Below are 13124 nucleotides of genomic sequence, written 5' to 3'. Positions count from 1 at the left end.
TGGCCTGGCCACCTGGCACAATATTCTAATTGCTATGATGTCATAAAGCCTGAGAAACTCTCAGTTGATCCAGGTGGCCTGGCCAGAGCCATATATGGTGATCCAGGTGGCCTGAACACCTGGCAAAGGATTCTAATTGCTATTGTGATGTCATAATCTAATGTTAAGTCAATGGGGAAATTTTAGTAGTTTTTAATTAATAGTTTAAAAAGTATTAAAGTTACAAAGTTGAAAAATACATAGCTGATGTCACATAAGTAAGACCTACGCAACGCAGTTTGAATGAAGTTTCTACGTTAAACAGTTGAAGCTGTATTAAACGCACAAAAAGCGTTAGAAGAAGAATAAGAAGAAGAATTCGGATAACAGTAGAGTGCATTTTCATGCACTCTAATTAGAATCCTATGCCAAGTGTTCCGGCCACCTCCAGCAACTGTCTGTCTCAGGCTTTAAGCATGCAATCTGGCTCTCTTAAGACTACAGATCCTGTTCAACTGTTTCCTCTGTCCACAACTTTTTCAAAATAAAAGTCCCCACTACAATAATTCCCTATTAAATAATTTAACCAACTATTTAACTGTTCAACCATTCCAACTGTCAGTGGTCATCAACTATGACTCCCGCCATCTGTTTACTCTGCCCACAACTGTTTCAAAATAAAAGTCCTCACTACAATTATTCCCTATTAAATAATTTAACCATTTAAACTACTCAACTATTTAACTGTTTAGCTATTCCAACCGTCATCAACTATGTCTCCCGCCAACTGTTTCCTCTGCCTACAACTGTTTCAAAATAAAAGTCCTCACTACAATAATTCCCTATTAAATAATTTAACAATTTAAACTATCTAACAATTTAACTGTTCAGCCATTTTAACTGCCAGTTGTCATCAACTACAACTCCCGCCAACTGTTTCCTCTGTCCTCAACTTCAACTTTCAAAATAAGTCCTCAATACAATAATTCGCTATAAAATAATTTAACTATTTAAACTACTCAACTATTTAACTGTTCATCCATTCCAACTGTCAGTTGTCATCAACTATGACTCCCCACCAAACTTTTTTCTCTATCTGACCTCCATCTTTTTACTTGGATTATATTTTTAAAAATATTCAACAATATTTCATTTAGCAGCCATTTTTGCGTTTTCATGCACTCGTAATTCCCTGGAATTACATTCTCTAGTTATTATTATAACCTTTTCTTTTTACCTTTTCAAGAATGAATGCGACTCTAACCGCTTGACGTACAGACATGTTGAAATAACCGTTGTGTAGGTCTGGAGTTGGACAAGAGAGTTATTTTTCAGATTTTCTTAAAAGTTTATACTTTTTGAGAAATAGGGGATTAAACATGTTTAAAAGCTAATTTTACCCCCATAGACTTGAATGGCTGTGATGTCATAATGGCCTAAAGCCAGCTGCGCTTGTTAAGCTCCCAGAGTTAGTGATGGGCAAATTAAGCTTTGGTGAACCACTGAACCACAGCAGTGTGAACCTAGCGACACTAGCTGAAAAGCAAAAAGATGGCCGCCACACATACATTTTTCAACATAAAAGTCCTTAGCAAACCAATATTTTTGGTTACATATACTGGTTTGGGTAAGGACTTTTATGTTGAAAAATCTACATGTGGCAACCATATTGGAGTTTTTCATTAGTGTTGCTAGCTTCACACTGCTGTGGTTTAGTGGTTCACCAAAGCTTAATTTGCCCATCACTACCCAGAGTAGTTCCCGGGCTAATCAGAACACAGGTGTCACCAGTGAATCAAACTGTCTCAGCTTCTAATGCATACAATCTGGTGCTCCCTAAAACTACACATCCTGTTTAAGTGCTTCCCGTGTGTCAAAATAAAAGTCACAGCCATACCTCATGCTTTGCGCATTATATCTCCAGAACGGCTTGACGCATATGCTTCAAATTTGGTACCAGTGTTTGTATGGACTCAAGGATGAAGTGAGTTGATGTGGAGATCAGAGGTCAAATGTCAAGGTCAAAAACACCTTGAGTGTTATATCTCAAGAACGCCTTGACACACAAGGTCTTTTGGTACAAGGATTTGTATGAACTCAAAGATTAAGTGATTCAGTGTTTTTTTTTCAGGAATCTCCCCACCAAAATTAAGCCAGCAGCTTTCCATCCACTATTGTAATTCCTCTGGCATTACATTTCTAGTTTGTTTAAATATGCAGAGTAAAATGTTTGTATGAATACAGTCTCCCTCTCTCTCTCTCGTTGCAGATTAATACCATCCCTACCCATTCATAAAGTCTCTGGCTTTGAAATTGTTGTGATAAGATAATAATACGCAATTTGGGTTTGTGTGCCCTATGTGCAGATGCTCGATTTGTGGGACCAGTTTGTATTCCACCTCAAACAGGCAGAGGAGACAGTCAGCCAGTGCCTTCCCTCAATGGCAAAAACCCTTAATAAGAGCTTCCAGTCCCTTAAGCAGGAACTAGAGGACATGGTGGCAGGTGTAACCATGGCTGACTACCTGGATCCCAACCAGAATGCTGCCCAGGTGGTCTCTAAACTCAAGGTTATGTGCAGACAGCTAAATGTTAGCTCTGCACGTTTGAGGGAGCTAAGCCGAACTAGTAGAACCCTGGGAAGTAAGTTACTATTATAATTTTTGAATGTTTAGATACTGAAAGTCCATGTTATGTTTTACTCATCAGCTCACACTCATCACACACTTTTTACACAATTAACCTTTTAGAGGAGCCACTGGATTTGACCTTTGTGGATGAAGCCTTGCGGAAGATTGAGACCCGAAAGGAACTTTGGGAGCTCATGACAGTCTGCAAATCACAAATCCAAGAATGGATGCAACTACTCTTCAGTAAGGTGAATATGAAGTACAACACTTTAGTTGTCACACTAAGTATACATTAGTGACAATTCCACATGGTTTATATTGGACTGTGTGTTTGGCAGTTTGTGGTGGGAAAAGCTCAGGAGAAGGTAGAGGAATGGCAGCAACACGCGTCAGTTTTATCAAGAGTCATCCCATCTGATGATGCTGTGCTGCAAGGGGCTCTGCGTATCATGGAGGACTTTAGTCAACAGCTACCCATGTTGGCTGAACTTAGCAGTCCGACACTGAAGCACAAGCACTGGAAAAACATTTTTAAAGGTTGGTTGAAATGCTGCATGTTGAATCAAGGTATAGTAAACAATCGGGCATTTTAATAATTGTTATAAGTATAAGTATATATACTCTTTTGATCCCGTGAGGGAAATTTGGTCTCTGCATTTATCCCAATCCGTGAATTAGTGAAACACACTGCACACAGTGAACACACAGTGAGGTGAAGCACACACTAATTAATTATATGTGTATCCACCACTGAAGCTATGGGACTGCTATATGCCCCTCAATGGAATCTTACCGTGGCAGATCTCATGTCAAAAAAGCTACTGGAGCATCAAAAGGCAATCAAAAAGGTCAGTACAGACTATAAATGTCTTAGTGTTAATTATATAGCATCTTTTGTTGGCCATGGTGTAGCTTAATACCCATAGACATGTACTGTAGACATTTTCAAGTATGTAATCTTGAATATCAAGTATGTAGTCACCTGTTTACTAATAAATCAATCATGCAAAGGCAGTCATTGATGTAACATCTCTACACAATGTACTTATGTTTTAAAGCTATCAAGCTAATTTAATCAAGCTCATTACCAGGACAGTGATTTAAGCTTTTGGTCACTGTAGATCTGCAGAGATGCTAAAGCAGAGGCAGATATGGAGCAAGTTTTCCGGAAGATTCAGCGGAACTGGGAAGGGGCTCACTTCCAGCTTGCAAAGTTCATAATCACCGTGTGGGATGAAGACAAATCACAGATGGGGAATACCCGAAAGAAGAAGTCCGTTATCACACAGCAGTCTTGTGACAGTGGCACATTTACCATAATTGGTTGGTTAAACATTTTTATTTAAAAATACTCAGTACTCTTAGCAGCTACTAGAGTTGTACAAAAAGACTATAGCGTTATAATAATGATGTTAACAGTTTTCTTTATCCTTGCTTTATAATTGACACTCTGATGTTTGATTGTCTAAATCATTCAGGACTGGACACACTCCTTTCTGAATCAGAGGACAGTGTAATGACCCTGTCAAACATGCTGGTCTCCCCTCATGTGGCGGATTTCAGATACGACATTGAAAATTGGGTGCATCTATTACAAGAGCTTGGTAATATTCTTATAGAGCTATGATCCCATTAAATTGGTTGTTCCCTGCCATGTATATATTTATTCATGTAAGGCTTATATTTCTCTTATGTTTTCTTGGTGTACGACCTTTGCAGAGGAGCTGCTTCACTATTGTGAAATGTACCAAGAAAAGTGGGTCTTTCTAAGTAAAATGTTTTGTGAGACATCAGTAAAAAATCAAAGCTCTGAACTGGTAAGTAGAGATACTATTATTGAATTATTGTCCTTCGATTTTTTTCCATTTTGACCCCTACAGGTCCCTTAATCTCTCAAACTTTTTGACTTGTCACTTGTCACAAAAAATTGAATCTCAGCTATAGGTTTTAATCATACACACATAGTTTTGAAATATCTGGATGTGGGTGGCACATTTAGCGTTGTATGACTATCAAGACGAATCAAGATCAAGTATGTATATCATTATCATGTGGTTAGTCTCACAGAAATTATGGGCTTTATCACACATTCATTTATTTCCTCTTGCAGTTGGAGAAATTCCAACCGGTGGACAAGATATTCCGAAAGATGATTCAGATAATACTGAATGACCCACAAGTACTGAACATTGTGCATGATAATAAGGATGTACAATCAGCTCACTCCTTCCAGGGAAACAGTTTGCGTGAGCTCATCACTGATGGACTGTTGACTATGGATAAGATTTCCAGTGAACTGACCTATCACCTGGATGCTCCACGGAGGGCATTTCCCAGGCTATGCTTTCTCAGCGATGGTGAGGTGATCAAACTGCTATCACTGCATCCAACACCCATGACTCTGCTGCCAGTGGTGCGCAAGTGTTTCCCAGGAGTACGCTGGCTTGAAGTCGACAGCAAGACAGACATACCCACCGGACAAAATGCTGTTAATCCTAGCAGTGGGATAGATCTGTCAGGGAGCCAGATTTGGGTAAATGGTGTGTATGGTACTCTTAGAGAATATGTGCCATTTCCCAGTCCTTTGGAACCAAATCTTAACCCCTTTGCTTGGTTTGTTCTGCTGGAACAACAACTGAAACAAGCTATGGTTCAGCAGATGATGAAATGTGCCATTGCTCATCAGATGTCTGTATTAACAGAACAAGATGGAGAATGCCATAGAAAAATGAGTGAGACTCTACTTTACCCATCTTCACTTAGAATCTCAGCAGACTTTGCAAGAAATGAGGGACAAACTGAAATGAACAACTCTAGTATCATGGCCACTCTAACTGACTTGCTGTCTCAGTTCCCTCTACAATGCCTTTTGGTGTCAGAGGAAGCCAGGTGGTGCAGTGATGTCCAGAAAACCTTTCAGAACACAAGCAGGGTCAAATGGGAGCGCATCAAAAGCAGGTCCACACTCAAACTTCAGATCCTCTGCCGGGCTATCCAGGATGGGATTATGGACTCCTGTGAAAGAACACACAAGTACCGTCACAAAATGGCATCTTTACGAGCTCTGATTTTACTTAACATGAAACACTTCAGACAGTTGTCCCAGCTGATGCAAGTGAAAGGTGAATTTGAATCGTCTTTTGTGTGGCACAGGCTAATGAAATATCACCTTGATTTACATGCTAATCAAAATGACAGAGAGCCACCGTTAGGCACCCAAGAGAGTCACTGCAATGCTACAAAGTCATGCTATGTTGAGATTTTGGGAAACAAACTCACCTATGGTTATGAATATGTAGGACCTGAGAACTGGATGATAGTAAGCAGTCCTAGCACGGAACGAGCTGTCTTGGGAATCCTACTTGCCCTCACCAACTATAGGTGTGGGTTAGTCAGTGGGCCTTGCATGTCTGGAAAGAGAAAGACTGTGGTTAACTTAGGACAAGCTTTAGGACAGCATGTGGTGACATTAAAATGTCACACCAATACACATCCATCTGTTGTTGGCCAGATGTTGTTGGGAGCTCTGAAAACTGGATCATGGCTTGTGCTGGAATCAGTTGACTCTTTGACTCAGGGAGCTCTGTCGACATTGGGACAGCAATTATCAGACATACATCAGTCCTTTTTGTCATTGCTTGGCAACACCCAGTCAAACAAAGACACAGGACACTGGTCAAATTACAGGTTTGAGGAAACTGTTGGAGACATTTTCAACAAACCTGATATGATGGAGGGCCGGATGGTTTTCACAGGGAAATCCATTTTAGCAAAGCTCAGTTATGGCTGTGTTGCCATCTCATCAAACAGCTACTCAGTTAAGATGCCAGAGAATTTAAGATTTGCGACTCGGCCTATCTCATTAACTGTACCTGACTATACCATCATTATGGAGGTATTGCTCACCTCCCAAGGATTCACAGATGCCCCTGCAATTAGCCAAAGGTTAATGTCTCTCTTTAGCATGGCAAAAGACTCCGTCTGTCTACCTGACATAATCAGTGGTAGCCAAACATCCTGGCTTGCTCTTATCAATAGTATCATAGCTACCTCCAGTTCCCACTTACACAAGTCTAAAGTAGAAGAATTCCGTAGAGACAGCATGGTCACAGAGGATGTCCAACGAGTTGTCAAGCCATCGGAAGAACTTAGCATTGTAAAAGGTCAGACCTCCAGATTCAACAAGACTGCGGCAATTTTGAATTCTTTGGCTGAAGAACAGGCGGTTGTCAAGGGAATTCTTTCAGTAGTAATACCTGCCATTTCAGACCACCAGAAATCCTGTCAATTTCGCAGAATTTTTGAGGAGCTCTTTCCAACCTTTCGGTCCTTACCAGTCCTTCATCACTTCAATGAAGAAAGGGACCAGTTCAATCTCAAAAATGCTCTGGCTGAAGAGCTTCAAAAAACAGGTCTTCATGCTGACAGTGGGGTGATTTCCAGTGCCCTGACCCTATTTCAGTCCCTGAAGTTCTCTCAAGCCGTTCTAATGGTTGGTCCAGCTGGTAGTGGTAAGACTACATGTTATCAAGCTTTAGCAGGTGCACTCCGCAAACTTGCTTCCAGGATAGTGGAAGTTGATGAGGAAAATTTCAATGAAGGACAAACCTCAAACTCAGAACTTCAGGTCCCGGCCTCCACTAGTTGGTATTGGGTTTACACTGTGGTCTTGTTCCCCAATGCAATGTCACATGAGGAAATCTTTGGTGGCTGCTCAGAAAAACAATGCACATGGCGGGATGGGGCTTTCACAAAAGTGCTTAGAGAGTCAGAGCGACATGACCTGTCAGCCAACCCTTTCTACAAGGTGGGAAAAAGAAGAGTCCTGGTACGAAAAATGAAATGGTTAGTTCTAGATGGTGACCCATTGGCAACACCTGGTTGGTTGGACAAATTAAGCACACTTGGAACATCACAACCCTTTCTTTCTTTATCATCTGGAGAGAAAGTGTGGCCTTCAAGAGAAGATATGAGGGTATTGGCTGAAGTAACTGACATTAGTGGTGCTTCACCATCTGCAGTGACACAATGCTGTTTAGTGTATTTCTCCGGGAAAGACTTGTGGAAGTCTGTTTGGAAGGCTGAGATGGATGTCCTCTACAGGGAGCACACACTAGAGCACAAGACCCTCAAAATGTGGAAGAGCATGGCAGCAGACTTGTTTGCTAGGACACTGACATTCATCAAGCTAAACGCCCTTACTTCGGTGTTGCTGGGTGATGAAAATTCAGTGAGAAAATCTAGTCATGGTGTCATAGATGGACTGCAGGAAGTTATGTCTTTCATCAGAATCCTCCATGCTCAGTTAGAACACTGGCGGAAAGGACATGGTATGAAAGCTTCACCAAAAGAAATTGAAAAACAAGGTAAATGTTTGTTCTTTCTTGGTTTGTTTAGGCTAAGCCCTTTCAGAATTCCAATTGATAGAAAATAACAGTAATATAGAAGTAGTCTTATATTTGTTTAATTTGTAGAGGGCTCTCAACCTTTTTTCAGATTCACTGAATGCTTCCACTTCCACTGAGATCTATGTCAGAAATATGTTTGTGGTGGCCTACATCTGGGGCTTTGGTGGGCATCTACACCCAAGGTGAGTGGAGTGCAGATATAAAATGCAGAACATCACAGCTTATGGTGTTTGACATCAGGTTAATCATTTTTATATCTCTGTCATTTCAGACACTGGCCACAGTTTAGCCATTTTGCTCGTCAGTCACTGTATGAGAGTCGATACAAAGTGGAGTTTCCCAAAGAGGGCTCGGTCTTTGATCACTGTTTCACTCTCAGTGAAGGTAACCAAAGAGAAACTAGTAACACTCTAAGCTGCTCTATTGGCAAAAGTCTGCAACTCCATGCAAATATACCCCAGGTTAGTGCAATATTTAAAATTTATGTAAATGAAATTATATGCACCGGTATAGGTCATTTTCCAGAAAAGGTGCTGATATTTGGGGAAATACTATGGTTTATTGTTGTCTTTTGCTGAAAATATATAGATATATAAGATGCTGAAGTTTAAGTCACTGAAATTGGCTGGCATTACCAGTAACCAGTACCAGAACCAGTACCTGTTTCCAAAAATGGTGGGACACTGTTAAAAATAAAAAAAACAAAATGTGATAATCTAGAAATTTAGTTGTGTAAAGGACAGACAACATGTCAATGTTGCTGTGGAACGTGGAAACTGACCATTATATGAAAATGGTCCAGTGAAAACCTGTGTAGGCAATTAATGGAGCAATGTAAGAACAATGCTCTTCAACCTGAAGTTGTTAATAATTTGGGGATTCCATCATCTGTAGTACATACAGTACTATCATTTAAATGTTCAGACAATCCAGAAAAATCTTTGCAAACACAAAGCAGACGAAGGTATCACCTGAAGCCCAACTCGTGCTTATACATACCTGTTCTATTGAAACACCCTTCCATGCCACTCAAGAGGAAGCCAAGCTCCTTGTGGAGTGGACTTTTAAGCGTTCGGCTGAGGTTTTGTACACTAGAGTGATGGTCTTGACCAACCAGTTGGAGAGCCTTTGTTTCGATAACACACAGCCGACTGACTGCCTGGAGGCGTGGAGCACGCTCATTGGGCAGAGTTTGTGTAACCACATCTCTTCCTGCTGAACGTCAGGACAAAAAGCAGGTAGCTCGCTGATGCTAATCATAATGGCTGAGGTCAGCACTTTGAGTTGGTTGAAGTGATTTGGATGAGGAACAATATTAATAATCTGCAGGGAAGTGCATGCAAGCTGGGCTCCCTCATAGGGACATCAGGTCAATCACTCACTTGACCGATGTGCAGATGGCTGCCAGGTAAACTTTGAGGGTGGAGGAGGAACGTCCCAGCTCAAATAGATGTTGTAGGAATGTAAGCACTGGTTCGATGGGACACGGCTGTGGGTCACAATCATTGTTAGTGCAATGTAACTCTTCTCGACTTGGTTAAATTTAATTCCCACCATTTAAATGAGAAAACCATGTTAACAAATGACTTACGATGGACCTTACACCTACTGTAGGGAGAGGGAAGTCTAAAATTTAAGTCATTACTTAGTGTTACAAATTTAAAAAATGGTGTTATAAATTTTAGTAGCTCGTAAACTCCAGCGTAGTGGCAGTTTACATTAGAACTAAGCTAAAATGGAACTTAGGCCTACCTATGTTCAACTGGTGCAACCGGCTGCGGCTCTCAGCAGTCTTGCATATTCAGGGGCCAGGTGCCCAGGCCCCAGCTCTAGGGCTCCGGGTGCCATACCGCTCCCTGCCCTTGTGTCAGAAGCTGCCAAAGCTGGTCGTGCAGCTTCGGCCTGAGATTGGCCTGCCACCCATGCCTGGTTTGGCCACTGGGGGGCAGTAAGGATAACCGCGTAGCCAGCGCGCACTCCAATAGGGTGCGTACAGGAGGGTTTGCGGCCATGTGTGCGCACATTCAGCCAAATGTTTGTCGCAAACCTGCGGGTGAAGGTGCCACCCTGATTAATGTGGGCGGCCCATAGAGAGCAGATCTACTCCAGTGTTCTGCGCACCAGGCATGTAGTGATCACAGATTCTGAATGGCCCATGTATTTTTATTTTGTAAATATTTGTTGTCATTTTTTGTGTTGTTTTCATGGTGATAAATGCTGCTATTTTTGAATCAGCCTATAATTTGTGTATTTACTTGGAGCATTTAAAATATTCTGATTCCTTGTAGTATGAGAGGCATGCCTATCTGCTGGAACTACTGGTGGATGCCAATCAGCCAGCAATTCTGGTTGGGGAGACGGGGTCAGGGAAGACCACACTCTGCCAGTCTGTTCTCAATAAAGGCAGACAGCTCATTCGAGTGCCTGCAACCCCTCTTCTTCACATCCCTGACCTGAGGAAAGCTCTAGAAAGCATGAGATTCCAACATTCCAGAGCGAAGAGAATGGGGAAGAGCATGAATCAGTCTGGAATGTTACTGTTTATTGATGACCTCCATGATGCCCCCCTTGGTAAGTGTATGACTCATTATGTTTACATTACGCCGCTCATGCTCGCACACTGTCCCGTCCAGCATCTTTTGTGTTTGTTAACTTTTAAATGCATTTGTCATGTCTTGATGTCGCGGGAATTCTGGCGACTTTGTTGCTCCGTTCGGCCATCTTTTGTCTTTTTGTTATGTGTCTTGTATTTAGAGACACTTTGGGTTGCACACTGTGCATGTTAAATGCACTATAAAAATAAAACTGACTTAACTTGACTTGACTTTAAACAATCTGATTGTCAGCATTTATTAAAGGTTTCACTTCAACACTCTCTCTAGATGCGTCAGGAAAGGAATCGATGGCACTGGAAATGCTGAGACAATGCATTACAAGGAGAGGATTTATGACCAATGATGGTTATCATTTCAAGTTGTTCAGGTCTGGAGCAGTATGTTATTTGGGCACCTGTAGTATACCAGGAAAAGGAAGAAACAGCGGTAACAGAATATCCCAACGCCTAACCAGACAATTTTCTATTCTCCCACTACCAAGTTTGGAAGTTGATATTCTGTTTTCATTTCACTCATCACACTTGCAGAGGTGGCTTAATAGCTTCGCCTGTAAGCCACCAGATATGGCAAGATGCATTATATCAGCAACGCTCAATTTGTACCAGGCAATGTGCAAGAATTTCTGTCCACAAACAAACAGATCCCTGATTTTCTTTTCAGTACATGACCTTCAAAAGGTATTTCAGGGGATGTTTCTCTGGAGTCTACGTGCAACTACACAACAGGTTACCCAGAAAATGTGTTCTCTCCCAGCTGTTTTACCACCCTCCGCACTGCCTTTATTTCCTCCGGCAGTTTTGGGTCCAACGGCCAATGTGCTCAATATTGCTCGCCTCTGGATGCATGAGTGCTTACGAACCTTCAGGGATCGCTTAGGCTCTGAAGAGGACATCCAAACATTCATCAAGCTTTTAGCAGAAGTGTCGGAAGGACACTTTGGTAAAAGATTAGCTGTTGAGCCTCTGACAGACAAACAGGACACATCTAGATCTGCATGTCCATCACCACATGCAGGGTCTGTTAGGGCTAACTCAACAGACTTAAAGCAGAAACAGACAGTAGATGGGAACACACTAATAAAGGCCTTGAATAAATCTCAGTTGTCCGAAAAAGTACACTGCAAGGAGAAATCACTCTTCAGTAGCTCAGACTCAAGTAGTGGAAGTGACGAGGACATATGTGGTGAAACGCCTATGAAAAGTAATACAAAGATAACCCCCAAAAGAAGAAGATACGTGGAAAGAGGCAATAAGACAGATGATTTAGAAGGTGTTCAGCTGAACACTAAATTTGGAGCGGTGGTGACAATATTGAAAAGCCCGATGTTGAAGAAGCTTCATAAAAAAAGTCAACAGGCCAAAGAGCAGGTCTATTACAGTCCTTGGGCAACGGCTGTTGATTCTGTTCCTCCTCTCCAGTTCCTTAAAGACATGGGAGCCACCATACCTAGCGCAGTGTTCTGCCCAGAACTCTCAGAGCCCCTCAACTCCGTTTCACAGCAGAATAACTTCAAACGCAACTCAGTGTACCAGGAAAGAGACTTGGACCTATTAGCGCAACAGCTAGCGCTCACTGTAAAGGGCAGAGAACAGGAGGAGGAGACAGAGGGCAATGACCAGTGGAAATGCACTGCCAGTTATGCAGTATACAAAGCAAGGGTGCGGCAGCTCAGTCACATCCTGCGTGTCTTGCTAATACCTGGTGGACATGGGGCTCTCTTTTGCACTGCCAAGGGCACAGGACGCAAAACCACGGTGCGTCTAGCAGCCCTTCTGTCTGGGTACAAGCTGATGGAGGTCCATGAGAGGAATGAGGACAAGTTTAGGGAAATGCTCAGGGATGCAGGAAGCCTCACTGGCATGCTGGGTATTAAGATTATATTGCTTGTCCATGAGAATATTAATCAGGCCATCAGGGATGAGCTTCTCATGGTAATGGCAAGTGGAACTGTGCCAGACCTTTACTCAGAAGAAGATCAGAAAGAATTGATTCAGAGGATCATTACCTCCGGGAACAGTTCACGAAATCGGCTAAGTGATGATCAGGCACTTGATAAGTAAGGGTCAATAACAATCTGATAATAAACTGTTAACTAGAAGAATGGTATATTTATGAATATCAACAATTATTAAGAATAAAATAACATAATCCTTTTTGTTTTATAGATACTTCAGAAATATTCAAAGGAACCTTCATGTATTCTTGCTCCTGCCCTTAATTAAAGATGGTGCTGACAGATTTGTCAAGTGCGCAGTACTTTCAGCACATATTAAAAAAGCGCTGCGTCTTTGCCACTGTGTAGAAATCTACTCACCTTGGACAGGTCAGGATTTGGTTGAGATTGCCCGTCACCAATTTAAAGACCACCCCCTAAATGCTGACATTGAAGGTAAATGTGTTGCCATTGAAGATGCATACGCCCAAATCACCAGTTTTCCCTGATGACTGATTCTGTTGTACTTTTTTGTTGTTTCAAATCACGTTTTACCTGG

General features: G+C 41.8%; 1 protein-coding gene across 1 annotated transcript in view; it reads left to right on the top strand.

The window, feature by feature from the left end:
- LOC125308755 (dynein heavy chain domain-containing protein 1) overlaps nucleotides 1–13124 on the top strand; it is a 31359-nt gene that overhangs the window by 9240 nt on the left and 8995 nt on the right. Inside the window, exons 14-26 of the mRNA XM_048265331.1 lie at nucleotides 2346–2622; nucleotides 2730–2857; nucleotides 2948–3146; nucleotides 3366–3457; nucleotides 3731–3932; nucleotides 4088–4213; nucleotides 4329–4426; nucleotides 4720–7975; nucleotides 8106–8199; nucleotides 8289–8478; nucleotides 10306–10588; nucleotides 10900–12688; nucleotides 12798–13021. Coding sequence (XP_048121288.1) covers nucleotides 2346–2622; nucleotides 2730–2857; nucleotides 2948–3146; nucleotides 3366–3457; nucleotides 3731–3932; nucleotides 4088–4213; nucleotides 4329–4426; nucleotides 4720–7975; nucleotides 8106–8199; nucleotides 8289–8478; nucleotides 10306–10588; nucleotides 10900–12688; nucleotides 12798–13021 — 6958 coding nt within the window. The remainder of the gene's footprint in view (nucleotides 1–2345; nucleotides 2623–2729; nucleotides 2858–2947; nucleotides 3147–3365; nucleotides 3458–3730; nucleotides 3933–4087; nucleotides 4214–4328; nucleotides 4427–4719; nucleotides 7976–8105; nucleotides 8200–8288; nucleotides 8479–10305; nucleotides 10589–10899; nucleotides 12689–12797; nucleotides 13022–13124) is intronic.

Source organism: Alosa alosa, chromosome 15, assembly GCF_017589495.1.
Source record: "Alosa alosa isolate M-15738 ecotype Scorff River chromosome 15, AALO_Geno_1.1, whole genome shotgun sequence".
NCBI lineage: Eukaryota > Metazoa > Chordata > Actinopteri > Clupeiformes > Clupeidae > Alosa > Alosa alosa.
Note: the sequence above shows the minus strand (reverse complement) of the source record. Positions and strands in the feature narration are given on the sequence as shown.